This window comes from Clupea harengus, chromosome 11, assembly GCF_900700415.2.
Source record: "Clupea harengus chromosome 11, Ch_v2.0.2, whole genome shotgun sequence".
NCBI classification, from domain to species: Eukaryota; Metazoa; Chordata; class Actinopteri; order Clupeiformes; family Clupeidae; genus Clupea; species Clupea harengus.
This window is the reverse complement of record NC_045162.1, coordinates 28,884,389-28,903,304: the sequence shown is the minus strand read 5'-3', so window position 1 is coordinate 28,903,304 and position 18,916 is coordinate 28,884,389. Positions and strand designations below refer to the sequence as shown.

The following is an 18,916-nucleotide window of genomic DNA, read 5'->3' as shown; positions in this document are numbered from 1 at the left end:
AAGGTAAACCTTCACCGGCTGTATTATTTGAAAGTGTTACCTGCTTTGGCACTTCACTTCACTTTCAAATGTATTATCAATACTTGATGCAGTTTGTAGGGTCTTATGAAATGAACAAAAAGTACACAGATATCAATATCTGGCCTACAAACTTGAAAGAGAGTACATCTATGGGGAAGCACAGTGAAAAGACCAATGTTTTGGGTCAGCCCCCTAACTTGAACACTTCTCCATTGCCAAAGCTTTTCAATCCTCCTTGGAGGCTTGCATTCAGGTTGGGTTTGGGCTCGGTTCTAAATTTCAAATACCATTTATGCTATTACTGTTACTACCCACATTTTGTCCACATTTCACCATCTACAGATGGGCTGTATGGGTCTGGTCAGGTAAATGAAAATTACATGGTAGTACTCATCCCTACATTATGTCTCAATTCATATGATTCATATGATTCATATGATTCATATTCAATGCTGTTGTTTTAAATGATTCTCTGATTAATTTATTTTTTACTTTATGTTATTTTATTTAATTTTTTTATACTTAATTTCTGAGTTGTTTAATGTGTTTTTTTATTTATTTTGTCTGTTTTGTTTTGTTATGGTTTGTTTATTTATTGTTCTTCTGTACTATGTAGCCTCAATCAGGGCATTGCTGCAAAAGAGCCCTGTGCTCAGTCAATTCTCCATGAATAAACAATGATGATGATGATATGAAACATGCGAGATGGTCACGTTTCATTTGGAACAGTGTACAACATGATGAGCAAACTCAGCCAGAAGCATTACTTCTTGAGTGGCCTGTTCTTGAGAACTCCTTACAAGGAAGCACTCTTACCAACCCAGCCACTACACATTCAATTCAACTCAATTCACCACATTCAATCCGTCCCTCTGTGCATCGGATGTAGCAATTGAATGGAATGTAGCAATTGGGTACCGTTATATCTGAACATGGCATATCTAAATATCTAAACATGGTACTGACTTGTACATACAGTATATGCCTTAAAAGGGAATAGTAAACAAATGTATAGGTAAATTCAGTTATTACATTGTTTTGTATCATACATATTTTATTTTCCAAAGCCTTTTATCGTGTTTGTCATAGAACGTTTTTCTTGAATTGAGTCAAAGAGGGGTGCCACAGCTCATTTTGAGTTCATTATGAAGATTCTGTCTGACTGGTCTTACTGGTACTGGCCCACCAGTATGCAAGGAAAATGGGGCGTCTCTCAGCCCTATTTTGGGTTAGACCTGGGGTCACACCGTTCTTTGCAATCTTGATTATCAGTCCAAGCGATGATATTCTGTAATAGTGGGTCCATGATTGGTCACTCCATAATCACTCCATAGTCATGCACCTGAATATATAACAGACATGCTCTCAAGGTACACACCCAGTAGATCCCTGAGGTCCTCCGGCACTGAACTCCTAACAGTTCCAAAAGCCAGGACAAAGAGACATGGAGAAGCAGCTTTTAGTTTCTATGCCCCCAGCCTTTGGAATACTCTGGCAGAATACCTAAGAGTGGCTGAAACGGTTGAAACCTTTAAACATGCACTTAAGACATACCTCTTTGATCTCGCTTATCACTCACTGTAAAATGTATTTATTTAACATTTATGGAACATTTATTTATTTACTTATTTCTGTCTCTTTTCAAGTGTTTTTCAGCAGCTGTCTCTTAGTTTGACGATAACTGTGCTGAGCAGTCCTTTATTGTGCCAGTGCGGTTAGTACGTAATTTCCTGTTTGTTTATCTCTGGCAAAATCTGTGTCTCTTTATAAGTCTTTTGTAACCTGTAAAATGTATTTATTTAACATTTATGTAACATTTATTTATTTATTTACTTATCTGTATCTATTTACAAGTGTTTGTAACCCCCCCCCCCCCCAGCAGCTGTCTCTTAGTTTGACGATGACCGTGCTGAGCAGTCCTTTACGGTGCCAGTGCAGGTAGTACGTTATTTCCTGTTTATTTATCTCTGGCAAAATCTGTCTCTTATAAGTGCTTTGTAACCCCATCCCCCCCCCCCCCCCCCCCCCCCCCCCCTGAACCCAGCAGCTGTCTCTTAGTTTGACGATGACCGTGCTGAGCAGTCCTTTACGGTGCCGGTATGGTTAGTACGTCATTGCCTATTTATTTATCTCTGGAAAATCTGTGTGTTTTTTACAAGTGTTTGTAACCCCCCCCCCCCCCTTTCTTTCCTACTGTGAGGCGCATTGTGTTACCTCCTTGTATGAAATGCGCCGTACAAATAAAGTTTGATTTGATTTGATTTGATAATACTCACACATGTGAAGAAGTCTCTGTTCAGAGCATGTTCAGAAAGCCCCCCCCCCCCGCCTCCCCGTTTAAGTACAAACATTTTTTATTTGTTACTAGGAACATATAACAGGATGTCTTTTGCATGCAGTTATCCAAGACCTATTTTGCAGTCCCATGATGCAATGGAATGAATGTGCAAACATGCAGTTTTGGTCCAGGGATATAATGTCAGTATATAAGAGATATAATGTCCAAGTTAATTTTCAGTAAACTGTTTCTATTTTCCTGAATTGCTTTGACATATTGTTGGACCGTTGTGCCCCTCCTAGCAGCTCCTGATGCCCCTCCTGATGCCACTCCTGATGCCCCTCCCGATGCCCCATCAAGCCGTCCAGAGCCAGCCAAAGGAATCTCATTTGCTGCTGCTGCGTCCTGCCTTGCTCTTTTCTGTCATCTCTACAGAGTGGTGGAGGGAAAGCTCCCGGTCGAGGAACATGCGCTGCTGCTCGGCACTGGCCAAGCGACAGGTGAGCCAGGAGCTGAGGATGCAGCCGACCATTCCAAAGCATGCCACTGAGATGGACGCTATCTGCAGAGAGGACATGAAGTCGGCACGCCTCGCTGCTGCACGCACAAACTGCACATTCAGAATGCCGCCTATCAGTCCGCAGATGCAGCAGGCGCAGAAAATGATCATCTGCAGGAACACAAACATAGTCGGTCACCATAGAGACAATAGTCGGTCACCATAGTGACAGACACCAAACATAGTCCACACACCACTGACATGGAGCCCAGATCAATGACACCGAGACTAGACCTTAGGCGCAGATTACTGACTGGAATAATAACTTATATGGAGATAGATCTGTACACTGTAATAATCAACAAGCAATATTATATATGAAACACAAAGACAAACAAAAGAAACATGCACAGGTATGAGCAGATAGGACAGTTCCTTATCTGTTGTGCTTAATTATATCATATTGTATATTGTTAATGTGCTCTTAACTCTCTCTCCCCCAACACATATACACACAAACATGCACACAGGTATTTGGTTGGTTGTCTACGCACAGTTTCAACAGAGATATATACAACATACATAATACAATATAATTATTGTACTATAATACTATTCATAATACAATATAATCTCCTCATTAGAAACGTACCATTAGCCCTGTTCTCCTCCTAGCACAAAGCATTCCACAGAGCCCACAGATGAGAAACTGTCAGAGAAAAGATGAAAAGGATTCTTGATTGCAACACTACATACTGAAGAACTGACATTGACATACAATGACTAAAAAGTGTAACAACAGCACATCAGTAGGCTTACTTTGTATTGCATATGACTAGGGTCAGGATTTAAAGCAGGATTTGGGTTAGGGCTGTGCACACTGTACAGTAGCCTATACTTTATGGTGTGTCTACAATGTAACGACAGTTGTATATGGAAACATCATGTCACCTTGGTTATCCATCACAACCTGCAGAACCAGTTACAAACCGAAATGCACAGATAAGTTATAGAACTAATTTTAAGATTTATAAGATATGTTTTAAAACTGTTGAAAACTGTCAATGTACAATATGTGTTCCCTGTTACCTTCCAGCACTAAAATCCCAGTCAGACAAATCTTCCTCTTGAATAGCTTCCTATAATGGAATTGGTGTCGCCACTATTTATACTATGCCCATCTTTATTATATCCAGAATCAGAATAGAATAGTATTTATTCTTATTATATTAACATGGGAAGTTCTTACCATTGCATTTCGATTGATGAGAGAAGAAGACTACTTCATTACTCAACTTTTGACAGTTTAGAGATAGCATGAGAAGATCAGAGGTGGAAAAATAGCTCACTTTGCTGAAGAAAAAAAACAACAACTTGTTGGATGTAGGGATAGGCTGACGCAAACAGCTATGATGTAGCTGTTCTAGCCTGGTATCACAACATCTGACACCTTTCCAGGTTCATATTGGGCACCTTTTGCCTACAATGGATGTACATTGTTATCCTAATAAATGCACACCCCATTGTGGATTATTCCTTAAGGTTTATATTCCCCCAAAATATATACTAATAAATAATAATAATAAAAAAATCGTATTTTATTAGGTGCCTTTCAAGGCACTCAAGGACACCTTACAAAACAAACAATAAAAATCAGCAACACATAGTAGCAAACAATCAACATTCAGACAAGGCAAAAATATAAAATAAAATATATAGAAAAGGGTTAGAATCAGACAGAAGTCTGAAGAGGTGTGTCTGAGGTGCGAGTTTGAAGAGGTGGCTCTTACGGTGGAAACCCATGACAGCGACGCGATACGCTTCCATCGCTTTGAGTGGGCGTGTTGTAGCGTGTGGAAATTTCATTTTCAAACCGTCAGAGACGACACCAAACAATCTGATTGGCCGCTGCCGGGAAAAATCGCTCCTCATTTGCATAGGATTCAACATTTTCCAACTTTTATCGGTCGCGTCGCCCAAAACGGTGGTCTACGTCACAATGGATTGGCTCCCGTTGAAATGCACGGGATTAGAATATCGTGTCGCTCGTAACGGTGTCATGGGTTTGCACTGTTAAGGTAGGGAGAGTCTCAATATTACAGATGTTTTTTGGGGCTTCAGAGGTCAGGCAAAGAGGTCAGAGGTCAGGCAAAACATGGCTAAAAGCTCTAAACCCCATGAGAGCCAAGTATAGAGAGATTGATGGAGGAGGATCTAAGGGTACGGGATGGTGTGAAGATGTGAAGGAGATCTGAGACACACAGAGGTGTTAGGTTATACATTTTACAGGGAGCTTAATGAAGTTGTTGAAGATTAGGAGTAATATGTTCTATCTATGGAATGGGTTCTGGTAATGATACGGGCAGCTGAATTCTGAACCAGTTGAAGTTTATGGAGGAGTTTGTGAGGAAGACCAGAGAGGATAGCGTTAAAGTAGTCAATACGATATGTAATCAGAGCATGTACAAGAATAGCAGTACTGATAGATGTAAGAGATGGGCAAGGGCAGTTGATATTGCGTACCGGAGGAGCTGGTGAGACTCTACCGTGGAAGCAGAGCTGGTGAAGGCTAGGCACGAGGAGAAGCGGTGGAGGAGTCCTTCGTGTGTGATGGCGAACGTACACTAATTTGCCAACAAGACGGATGAGCTGGCTGCCTTGGCCAAAAAACGTGAAGTTGAACAGAGAGTGCAGCTTAATGTGCTTCACGGAAACCTGGCTAACTAGCAACATCCCGAACTACAACGTTGAGCTACCTGGCTTTACAACGGTGAGAGCAGACAGAAATCCAAAGCTAAGTGGCAAACGGAAAGGTGGGGGTTATGCACTTTATGTTAACATCAGGTGGTGCAACCCAGGACATGTGACTGTCAAAGAAACTATTTGTTGCCCAGACATTGAACTGTTAGCCCTGGGCCTCCATCCCGATTACATGCCCAGGGAATTCTCGCACGCCATTGTTGTTTGCGTTTACATCCCTCCACGAGCTACGCCCGAAATCGTGTGTGTCACCATCCACTCCGTTATCACTGGGCTCCAAACTCAACATCCTGAGGCCATCATCGCAATTTCGGGAGACTTAATTCATGTCACACTGGACTCAACTCTGCCATCTGTTTTTCATCAGTTTGTGTCTTGCCCAACAAGAAAGAACAGGACAATTGATTTCATGTATGCTAACGTGAGGGATGCTTACAAAGCCACACCACTTCCTCCCTTGGGGAAATCTGATCACAACCTGGTTTTCTTACAACCTCAATATATGCCAAACGTGCGCAGACAACCAACCGCCACCGGCTCCTTCAGGAATTGGTCTCCTGAGGCAGAGGTGGCCCTCAGGGACTGCTTTGAGTCGACTGACTGGAGTGTGCTGCCAGACTGCAAGATTTGGGGAGGACATCGAGGGGGTCACACACTGCACGACCGACTACCTGAACTTCTGAATGGACATTGTTGTTTCCACAAAAACGGTGTGCTGCTTCTCAAACAACAAGCCTTGGATAACTAGCAATGTCAAAGATCTCCTCAATAAGAAAAAGAGGGCATTTAAAGAGGGGGACCAGGCAGAGCTCAAGCACGTGCAGAAGCTGCAAGAGAACAACATGAGGGAGGTCTGGGATGCATAATAAGAGCTGCAAAAAGAGCAGCAGCACTGTTGAGGGGGATGTGGTGAGAGCAAACCAGTTCAACCACTTCTACAACCGATTTGAAAACCCTGCTCCTGTTGTCAATGCCTGTCCAACACCCATTCCTGTACCTCACCCACCAGCTGCTGCTACCTGCTCACCGCATGCCACAACCCCCACACCTTCACCACCCCCAGATCCACCCCTCCCCCTGCTCCGACCACTGTCAGTGTGGCCCCATTCCCTCCAGATTCCAGCCTTCTGCCATTTAGTGATGCTATGTTCTGGCATGGCAATTTGTATGAGTCACGACTGTCAAAAAAATGAATCTAGGTGTAATCAAAAAGTTCCAGGACTGCGCCTATGAAAAGCATACCTGATTTAAATTTGGCCGACATCCTCTTCAATGTAGTCAGCTTGCGGAGAGAAACATGGCTCCCTGCGCTCCTGCCATGCCCTGGAAGTCCCGTTCTGTAAGCACGTCAAGCACCATTTGCGATTTGCACTGGATCTCCTCCCTTTGACTCAAAACGACAACCCTTGGCTTGAATTACATTTTGAGGAAGTTGCAGGGAGCCAAATCTAGCGAGTAGGATGGGTGGGGAGCAACAATTGTGTTGCTGCAGGCAAAATACTCAGGCGTGACAGACGTGATGGAGCATCCAAATTCAGGTTGTTTGCACTGAATATTCACCCTCAGACACCTCAGAACGTCACAGTAACAATCGACGTTGACAATCTGATCCTGGGAAACGAATTCATGGTGCACAACCCCACAAATGTCAAAGAAAACCACCAACCTCTTGGTTCCGCTCTTAACCAGATGTGCATTCTTCGGTCTTGGAGACAGCGGGCCACTCTTCCACTGCAAAGGCTGGTTTGGTCTCGGTCTCTGGGTCATAGCCGTAACCTTAGACCCAACTGTCGTGACCAGTGGTGATCCTCAACATAAAGGTTTGGTCATCCTGGGTCTGTTGGCGGAGATCCTGGCAGACTTCAACGCGGTGCTGTTTCTGATCCGATCTGTTTCTGAGTCACGAGCCTGGGCACGAACATGACAGCAACGCGGTGCAAGTTCAAATTGAACATGAGGATTGTCTGAACTGTTCTAAATGACACGTTACTGATTTCTAGCAATTTCCTTGATGGTGATCGCAAAATTCGGTTTGGAACCTTTTGGGGTATTGTGCTCGTGGAGGGTCTGACTGACCCCTTGTCATCCTCCAGTGACATTCTGCCCATCTTGAAATACCAATGCTACTCAAAACACCTCATCCGGCTCATTGCTTCATTGCCATAGACTTGAAGCATTTCCAGGGTCTACATTGCCAATTTTCCAAGTTACAAAATTGGATGTTCGCTCTCTGCTCTACTTTGAGGTCCATGTTGAAATCGCAAATACAGTCGTATCAGTGGTCATAATAACATCTAACACATGTTGATCGATGTAACTGGGAATACTTACCAGTGGCGTAAGGTAGTTAGAACGGGACCCAGTGCACGCTATTATGACGGGCCCTAGTGCACGCTAGTTACTAGTCCATCCACCATTATACTGTATATATATTTTTTTTATAGATTTATTTTGGGCTTTTTTGCAGTGAAGAGTGGGAAAGGAAATGAGAGGGAGGAGAGGTGGGGAGTGGACAGGAGAAATGACAACGGGCCGGATTCGAACCCGTGTCCCCCATGGGCGTCAAGCCCGTATGTGGTCGGGGCTACTGCTCGCGCCACAGTGCCCCCCAGTCGTATATATGTTTTAACAACAATGTGTTCGATTTTACGGTCGAGTTAGTTACTTAGTTACTTGTATTGGGGAAAGTAGAATGAGATCAGAAACTTGGATAGTGCTTTGACTCGCGGTAACGTAAACAGACAGTCAAAGTGCTAAAACGTTCTTAAAACAATGATGAAAGGCATGATTTGGTACGGCGGCACACACAGCAGCTTTACCCACATCTGAAAAACACATTGTAGTGAAGGGAGAGCGTGGTCACCACACCCGGGCTTGAACCCGGGTCTACAGGGTGCCAAACATACACTCTGACTGCAACGCCAAAAAGCCAGGCTCGATGGCAGTCGATGCAGTCAGAGCACATACTCATCTGTAGTAACGGCACATCGTCACACTGCCCTCACCTTCGGGAAGCGCACCCTTGTGCTTCACGCACACAGGCATTCCTCGCGCATCCACCAACCGTACTTCTCCCATCCAGAGCACCCCCCACACAAGTGCTTCACCCATCTATGGGGTCCCTCACACAGGGGTCAACCTACCTGGGGGTCCTTCACACAGTTTTACGGGCACGCCTCCAATGACCTCACGGCAAGCCATCCCACTTCTGACACCATTTGTAGTGAAGGGAGAGCGTGGTCACCCCACTCGGGCTTGAACCCGGGTCTACAGGGTGCCAAACATGCACTCTGACCGCAACGCCAAAAAGCCAGGCTCGATGGCATGGCAGTCAGAGCACATACTCATCTGTAGTGACGGCACATCGTCACAAACATACACAATGCAACAGGCGCTCAGCGTCGACCTGACTCCGAAATTATAACAACCAGTTCAATAGGGGCACGGCAGCTTGAATGATAGGAGTTGTGCAGGAAACGTTATTGCTATGTCCCTGTTTTTGTGGTCATCATCAGAACTCTAAATACCGACATGCACTAAACACTAAGCACTTTATTGACTACAAGTCACATACCATCTCAGTCACCTTACACATGTGCATAAACAAAGCTGTATTAATTGATGTATTTATTGAAGTACTTTAGTCTATGCCACCGCACTTTGTTCTACTCTTAATGTATATACATATTTTTTGGGGGGCTGTTCCTACTGTTTTTGGATAGTTGTAGTATTGTTATGTTATATGTTGTTGTTGTGTTATATGTTGTCCCTCGTCACACCAACAGGAGAAGCACTCAAAATTTCGTTGTATAAATACAATGACAATAAAGGCTTTTCTATATATTCTATATCAGCTCGCAGGCGTTGATGAGCTATATGACCAGGCAAAACGTCTCTCTGACCACTACAACAGGGAAATAGGAATAACGTTTGGTGCACAACTCCTATCATTCAGGGCCTGCTTTAGAGCAGAGATTGCTTAGCAGTCCGCAGTCTCTCAACTTGCCAAGATGCTGATTGTGGATTATCACTCAGTAAAATGCACCTTCGGTGAGGTGTGCACTGCCCTGCTATTGTTTCTGACAGTGGCAACAGCCGAGCGATCCTTTTTAAAAATTGAAACTCATTAAGACCTACCTGAGGAGCAGGAGAGGCTGAATGGGCTGGCTATCCTGTCCATTGAAAAAGCAAATCATGCATCACCACTTTTATGTTGGAAAGGCTTTGTTTGGCTTGCAGGTGTGCTGTGCATCTGGCTGTGCTCAGTCAACTTGTCGGTCTTGACGTTCAGATTTTGCGCCTAAACTAGCTATATTGTATTGTATCGTCACATGATCAAATAGAGACTTGACATTGGACAACTACATACAGCAATCATCATTGCAAATCTGAATATGACAAAAATACCAAAGAAAATAAGAACTTATTCATTTAATTGAATAGTTTTTCAATCGTTTCTACAGTGTATGTAGGATAAGCATACGCATTTTGCTATAGATTGCTACTATTTTTCCCCAAAAATAATAAAAACCATGACTTAGATAAGTTTGCCTTTTCAAGGGCATTTATAGCATTAGACACCTTCATTAATGTAATACCAGTTCATCTTTGAACACAAGCTATCTGGGAGGCGAAAATATGAGTCTTAGACTACTATACTATCAGACGCAATACTGGGGGCCCCGTCCATAGACATATCTGCGCCCGGGTACGCGCCCCCGCGCCCCCACGGGCTCAGTGCAACCGCACCTGCTGCACCTCCTTTAGTTACGCCCCTGATACTTACTCATGAAAGTCATTGGTTGCCCCTGCTTCGTTCGTTCGCTACTAGCCTGGATGCCAGACGAATTTAGCCCCGCCCACAACATTTTAGGTCGGGAAGTTCGGTCTGGTGTCGCTCCGTTGGGGAGAAACTATCTCCTCACAAAAATCTGTGAGGAGATAGATAGACCAATCAAATTGTCAGGGCGGGCTTTATACGATGATGGACAGATGATCAACCGTAACGTAATCAACCACGTCACCAAAGAGCTTTTGGGGTGAATTCGTTTTCAACAAACATGGCTACCGTTGGAGAGCTGAAATGTGGAGATTCGAGTCTGTTTTAGAAGACATTGACAGCACATTCATTTTGAAAGAGGAACAGAGAAACGCGATCAAGGCATTTGTCGATCGAAAATATGTTTTTGCCGTCCTTCCTACGGGATCCGGTAAAAGTTTAATGTATCAGCTGGCCCCATGGTCATACTACGTTGCTCTGATTGGTTCTCCAATTGAGCGAAGAGGCATTTTTTTTCCTGGTTCGGTTGAAACACGCCCCATAATCACAGCCCATTGGAGCGGTATCAGACTCATATTCTGACTAGAATTATGAGTATGACATTGTCAGGCTAGTTCGCTACAGGAACAGTCTCTGAACTTTTTGATCGCACCTCGTATTACTATTACCACCTCACTGTGTTGAAGATTATCTTGTTAAAAACGATATCATATACATTTTCAAATATACTTCCCTGACTATAATATTGCATGATCATTTTTGATAGAGTTTATTAAACATACGAAAATTTGAAAGTAGAAATGGCAATGATAACACATTCTGCCCATCTGGCCATGATAACACACATTTTGAGTTTAACAAAACCTCTCTGAAACAAAAAATATTGTCTTACATTGTACAGTTCCATGGGATTAATCAATCTACAGGTTTGTTTAATGATATGAACAAATAATAACCAAAACAAAAATATGATTCAAAATAAAAAATCATTACTTGGAACTTGGTTTACCTCAGCTGATATGAAACCTTTTTAACAAGCTGAGCTGATCATATCGTCATATTCATATAAACCTGATATGCAACATGTGCAGTTTGTTACACCAACACCGTGGTAAATTCTAAGGCATTACTTTTTATTTTGTATTGTTATTTGCTCTCAGAGTTTATTATGCTGTTACCTCAGAACATATAATCAGTTATAAGGAAATCTCTAAATGAACACAACTTTAGTACTGAGCTATTCTGAGTAACTAAATCTGATCCTTTGAGAGTTGAATTGGTCTGATGTGTGGAGCCGTCATGATATCAAACCTGATAAAGGATGTCGTTGATCGGATTGATGTGACTGAAAATCGATAGAAATAAATTCTTCACTATATATTTCACCACAAGTTAATCTGTGCGCCACCTGATGCAACCGTGACTAGATCACTCGTATCATATTTCGAAGTGGTAAAAGTGCCCGAATTCGACAAAAGCACAAATACAAATCGTTTTTCTTATGAACACTGCTGACATGAAAGCAGTTGTATAATGTATAATATCTCCCTCACCTGTTAAGACACCTTTATATACTTTATATGCTGAAGTTCTGAAGATATCTGGATAATATTTGGGATTTGATTCTTGTATTTTCTGTGCATGCTGATACTTTGTTTGAGGTGTTTTTATGGTTGGTTGACAATTTAGAAGGGCGGATATATAAACGAATACATTAAAAGGCTGAAACAGAGGAATCACTGCTTATTTAAATGCCTCCAGAGCTGCATTATCATTAAGTATAGAAGCATTCTCATTTATGTCAACTAAAACGTATCACTGTTGCTTTAAAGACTTTCCCCCTTCTTCAAAAGACAAATGACCTATTATGTGGGATGAAGTGAGAAAGCACATAGAACCGTCCTACAATACGTTTTTTTTTGTAAGTTAAATATCTCATTATCACTCCACACTAATGTAATTTCAATCGCGGTGTATATAATCCAGTTTAGGTAGGCTATATTCAAACAATATCATTACAATATAATCCAAATACAAATTTGGCCTCAGAACAAGGTCAGCAGTATAATAATTTAAAAAGTGCATTTTCATGGTATCGGAAGTCACATGAAGATGCCACCTACAGCCACGCCGCTCCATACCGGCGCTCCCTCCTCATGGTGCATTTTAAGCGCAGCTCGGGTTCTCCGGTTCTCCAATATTCCCACCGTGATGCTGGACACGCCGAATCCAATCTCAGCAAACGAGAGCACCGCAAGACTCCATGCGAGGTTCCGACTGCTGCACATCCTTTCTCGACCGTCATTCCTTCAGAAGTTGCAATTTACCAGGAACTTCGCTTCTGCATCTCTTTTCTTAATCCGCAATCTTCTATATTTGCGATGATACCATGTTGATATATGTTGGAACAGGTATGGTTATTATGTATCTTGAAAAGTGTCCTTCGGTATCCACAGTATTTGTTGTAGTTACAAGTGTCGTTTTGATATTGTCCGTGAAAATGTGTTCAGTGAGACGCTGCGACCGAACCTCGGTGTGCACGCAAACGGGGCCAAGTGAGCCGTGGTAAAATAGGTTTGCCTCGGATGATAATCTACTAAAGCTTTTCTATTGCTGATTTTTTTTTTTCAACGTATCTAAACTGTTGAGGTCTTCAGGATGTGGCAGTATGAGTCACGTGTCTCCTTTGACCCCATGTTGCCTCCAGTGTTGAAGTGTTTGAAGTAGTGATTAAAGAAATTCTAAAATGCTGGTTCGATGCATACACTTAATGGACTTGGATAGGAAACATTAGCGTGCATTTGTTTGGTTCAAAAGCCATACTTTGTAAATGTTATCATGGCTACATATCATTAAGCAGTACAGTAAGATTAGTGCTTATTGTAGCTGGAACTCGTGAGATTTTTTTTTTAACATCCACAAGAGAAGGTCTTACTCTGAAATAGCATGAGGCTATCTATTTATAGTCACTGCTCCCTTATTACACAGACCGCTTTCCCATATAGGCCTGCATACTCACAGTGATCCATTCTGATTCTTCAATGAACAGACACTTGCCTGCCATCCAATGCCCTGGATTCGGTGAAAGGCTCACACAACAAAAGCGGTCATATTCCATTAATCAAATTTGCCTCAGTGCCTCCGAAGAGGGATTGCGTCACACTCAGTACCCACACAAGTGCTGTTCTTCCTTCCAGCAGTTTCCCCTCTCTCCGGTTTTTAATACATTTGATCAGAAAATGACACACTTCCCTTGATTTGCCTCAGGCATGTGTGAAAAGGTGTTGAAACAGCTACATATTTAGCATTGAGTCATTTCTCATTTCTCTAGACTAAAACAATTAGCTACTAAATTCCTAAGAATAAGTCTAGGGCAGTCTTTTTTTTTTTAAGAATTGCCATTTCTCAGTTGCAAACCATAGAGAAATTGATATAGTGATACCTCAGCATAAATCAACTAGTCAGCAAATATCTACAACAGCACAATGACTTGTTTAGAAAAAAGGGAAAGTAGAACACTAAATGAATTCACACAGGGGCATATGAGGTACGGACAGCTTTGTTTTCTTAATTACCTTCAATTGCAATTATCCTCAATGGTGATTAAGATGGCACTGATTTGGCCTGAGTCGTCATTTTCCAGTGACTGCGGGTGTCCTGCGTATCCTTACGACACGGATTCTTCAGAAGTGGAACAAAACACGGGGCAACACTGAATAAACTAAAACTTTATGCTCTGAAAAATGTCTGCATGTATATATTTAAATATATAGTGAACTACGGGGATATGTTTTGATACAACCTGTTTTTACATTTTTGACCTGCCATTTCCACCAACAATGAGAAAGAGGCCCATTCGATACGGATATTATATTATATTTTATAAAGCTTTCAATCTGTGTTTTTTATTGTATTGTGCAATATCATTTAAACTTGACTTTAATGGCAATCAAGATGTTTTTAAGATTTCAAAACACATACTATTGTTAGGAGACAACTTACATTTTTACTTATGACATACAATTCCTCAACAAATATGAAATATCAGAATAAACAATAAACTGTTCATCTGACGGAGGTGACATCGATATGATGGAGTTCACACATGTTGTTCAAGATTATTATTTTAAATGATTAAAAAAAAATCAGAACACATATCATCGGAACACAAATCTATAGATATATTATATTAATTCTTTCAGACCAGATCAGACCAGTATGTCAGCAGTACAACTACTATGGAACCAAAGTCACTTTAACAACAGATACAACAATACAAATAATTGGTTATCATGTTTCAGTGTGTCAATTTAAACTTCATCCTGTATCGGCTTTTTATCTCATGCTGCCTACTGAAACATCAGAAAATGAATGTGCTCCCTATCTCTATGGTTCATCACCTCAGCTGAGCAGTGAGATATACAGTATCTCTATGGTTCATCACCTCAGCTGAGAAGTGAGATATCTCTATAGCTCTCTCTCTCTCTATGGTTCATCACCTCAGCTGAGCAGTGAGATATATCTCTATGGTTCATCACCTCAGCTGAGCAGTGAGATATATCTATGGTTCATCACCTCAGCTGAGAAGTGAGATATATCTCTATGTCTCTCTCTCTCTCGATGGTTCATCACCTCAGCTGAGCAGTGAGATATATCTCTATATCTCTCTCTCTATGGTTCATCACCTCAGCTGAGAAGTGAGATATATATCTATGGTTCATCACCTCAGCTGAGCAGTGAGATATATCTATGGTTCATCACCTCAGCTGAGCAGTGAGATATATATATAGCTCTTTCTCTCTATGGTTCATCATCTCAGCTGAGAAGTGAGATATATATCTATGGTTCATCACCTCAGCTGAGAAGTGAGATATATATCTCTATATCTCTCTCTCTCTCTATGGTTTATCACCTCAGCTGAGCAGTGAGATATATCTATGGTTCATCACCTCAGCTGAGAAGTGAGATATATATCTCTATATCTCTCTCTCTCTATGGTTTATCACCTCAGCTGAGCAGTGAGATATATCTATGGTTCATCACCTCAGCTGAGAAGTGAGATATATCTCTATGGTTCATCACCTCAGCTGAGCAGTGAGATATATATATAGTGCTGCTTGCATGGCTAGGAGACGATGGCCCTGTCAGCTTCACCAGGATGTTCTGGGATGGGATGAAGCACATGTCCTTTGTTCCTTGTTTTGGATGAAACGGAGTGCCTGGCCCATTAGGATGGAAGAATTCCACTTTAACATCTTGGCAATGTGTACCTAGAGTGATGACCTTTGCAAACCCCCCATTTCTTGTCATATACCACAGCTGGCCAGACCCCTATAGTTAATGTAATCTCCGACCATCTTCAGGAGTGTGGCTGCCCTGCTCCAGGTCTTCCGTTAACACTGCAACAGGCCCTCTTTCCTGGTTTGAAGAGTAGCACTGCTACCACCTGTCTTCTCAGCATTCTCTTTATGTAGTTTTGAATTCAACACCTGCATATGCTCATTGAGATCAAACATGGCTGGAGTGAAACACTCATAATTCTTCGCTTCACAGCAAAAGCAGGACAGAGTTCTGCAAAAGATCTTCTTCCCCTCAGGAATAACCTGATGATTTTTTTTGTGTTGCTGGCACAGATTTTAATTGGTTGGATGAGGTCATCATAGCACATTGCTTTATCTTCAACATAGAAGAGTTGGATGTTGGTAAGACTGTTCCCCAACATGTTATATAATGTTTTCTCAATTGCAACATTATTCTCTTGCAGGAGTCTTTCAAATGCTGTCTGGTGCCGTGAGAAGAGGCAAAGAAGTTGGAAATCAAATCTTGAAGGGACATCACACTAAAGAGTGTTATGTTATTCTTGTTTTCATTTGTTTGTTTACTTGTTTACCATCAGACCAAAGGTGGATGGTGTCAACACCTGGGAACTTCTTTCTTATTGTTTTGAGGACAGGATTGGATTCAGACACAGTACAGAAGCCCGCTTTTTCATCTTGTGTGTAGTAACATGCCTATATGCAGATTGAGTTGGTGTTTTAATCTTGTATGTAGTACATGCCTGTGTGCAGACTGAGTTGGTGTTTTAATCTTGTGTGTAGTACATGCCTATGTGCAGATTGAGTTGGTGTTTTAATCTTGTGTGAGGTACAGTACATGCCTATGTGCAGATTGAGTCGGTGTTTTAATCTTGTGTGTAGTACATGCCTGTGTGCAGATTGAGTTGGTGTTTTAATCTTGTGTGTAGTACATGCCTATGTGCAGATTGAGTTGGTGTTTAATCTTGTGTGAGGTACAGTACATGTCTATGTGCAGATTGAGTCGGTGTTTAATCTTGTGTGAGGTACAGTACATGTCTATGTGCAGATTGAGTTGGTGTTTTAATCTTGTGTGAGGTAACATGCCTGTGTGCAGATTGAGTCGGTGGAGGTTCTGACCACACTGACACATTTGTACCCCAGTCAACATGCATGATTACACTGTGTTTCTCTCAACTGTCTATAACCTTCCTGTGCTCTCTGTCCTGATTTTTAACCAAACCCATGTGTTGCTGTTTCATTGCACAGGACAGCCCTCTGGGTTCTGCTAAGGGTGCCATTATGCTTCCCAAGGGTAGGGCTGCTGCCACTTAGTCCCCGATCCAATAGGTGGACTGGTGTGTGTGCCCCAATAGGTGGACTTTTGTGAAGACACTTCAAAAGGTATGTGGTCAAATGTGTCCCAGACTACCCCGCCAAGTGGTTTGAGTGATCGGATCACATTGCATCTTGGTGGTCATTTAACCTTTGTATTTAGCCCAGTCGCCCCCGAAATGCATTTTAAAACCAAATGTAAACAGTGTCATTGAGCCATGTTTAGGGAACTATTGCTATCTTATGCGCCAAAATAAACAATGAGGCAAAGATGGATATTTGTAAACAACACATTCATAATTGTTTACGCATCATTGCTGACCATTTCAAAGTGGCAACTGCATTTTTTTTTCCTGATTGTTCATTTAGTGAAGTAACTGGCAGTCTGTTACAATGGTCTGACTCCTCAAGCTGTTGACATTAACATGGCTCAAACAATACAGACAGGAGAAAAAGGATAATCTCCCAACACATAAAAGAGGCTTTGGGAGGAATTTGTAAGATCCTTCACAATGCTGCATGTTTTCCAGGCGCACCATGCATGGTCTAAAACAGGGGTGCCCAATGCGTCGATCGCAAAGCTTATGGTGGTAGATGGTGTCATTTAAAAAAAAAAAAAATTAAAAAAATTAAAATTAAGTTTTTTTTTTTTCTATAAATCGCCAGATCACAACGGAAGTCATTTAAGGTTACCTTTTTTATAGAACAGATATAGCTTTTTCGTGTATTAAACAAAATAAAAAGCCTTATGTTATTTAGCTGTGAATAATGAAGGAAGCAATAAATCCGATTAATATCCAAACCCTTGAGAGCTGTTGCCATGGAGATTTAACGGTACTTTCTGTTTGAAGATAAGGTAGCAGGCAAGTGTTGAAGAATGGATGACTTGAAATTGGATGACTTTAAATTAATATATGAAATTGAACAACATCAACAACTTTATGGATAAAATAAATAAACAAGGATAGCGAAACAGATTGATAGGCATAGAATGAGAACGGCAGAAACGCAGGCAGGACGTCAGATGACGAGACAGATCACAGTGACACAGGCTGTTTTTTTCCCCTCATATGTGAAGGCTGAGACATTCATAACATTTTATTCAGTCTTACTGATGGTCCTTCTGTAATGCCAACAGGTGCACTGTGTTGTGGATCAGTTTTGTAGTCCTGGTAATCTTTTGTTTAGCATATTGGCAAGGTTATTTATTTTTGTTCTTGATGAATGAATGTTTGTTTATTAATCAGTTATTTTTCAACAAATAACTAAATCATGATTACATAGAGGAAAATTCGCAACAATCACCTAAAAGCACAGCAACTTTCATCTGAACTTTTTGGAAAAGCTCCCTCGAAATCAAGAATTTTAGGCCGCAACTATCTCAAATAAGGTCACCAATATCACCATGATTCCTTTAAGTGTCGGTGCTGAGCACACAACACTGTGGAGTGCCACATGATGCTTGAGGTGATACTGCAACATTTTGTAAATTGGGGCACTCTAACAGATACATTGCTGTATGTCAAGAACCATTTCCTCCACAAAATTGAATTTGTGTGATCTATTTGACTCAATTTTTTTACATTTCCTACAGTTCTACCTCTTATTTCTCCTGTTAAGAACACTGAACCATTTCATAGCACTTATTTCCACCATTGGTTGCGACTCCTACAAATCTGCTGGCGCCACGATGATCACTGTTTGCAGCTATATTTAAATATTGCTTTTGATGAAAAAGTCTCTTTTTAAACACTTACATACGTTGTATTACTTATCAATGATTGAACCCTTCTCTGTGTGGACATTGTTTTAGCTGTAGTGTAGGTTATTAGGAGTCACAAATTAGATATGCTAATGAGTAAATAAAGTTGTATTAAATACATTCTATTATTAATCCTTCATAAAACGTAGAATTAAAAACACGGTCATTATTAAACCTGATAGCAGGT

At 41.4% G+C, this 18,916-nt stretch overlaps 1 protein-coding gene across 1 annotated transcript; it reads right to left on the bottom strand.

Annotated features, from left to right (window-relative positions):
* Positions 1-2,622: 2,622 nt before the first annotated feature.
* On the bottom strand, positions 2,623-13,526 carry LOC116222547 (transmembrane protein 196-like). The gene is made up of 3 exons (XM_031577029.2): positions 12,462-13,526; positions 3,451-3,507; positions 2,623-2,969 (listed from the first exon to the last, which is right to left on the bottom strand). Exons 1-3 carry the CDS (start codon positions 12,624-12,626, stop codon positions 2,685-2,687), a joined length of 507 nt encoding a protein of 168 aa, XP_031432889.1. The 5' UTR covers positions 12,627-13,526; the 3' UTR covers positions 2,623-2,684.
* Positions 13,527-18,916: the final 5,390 nt, after the last annotated feature.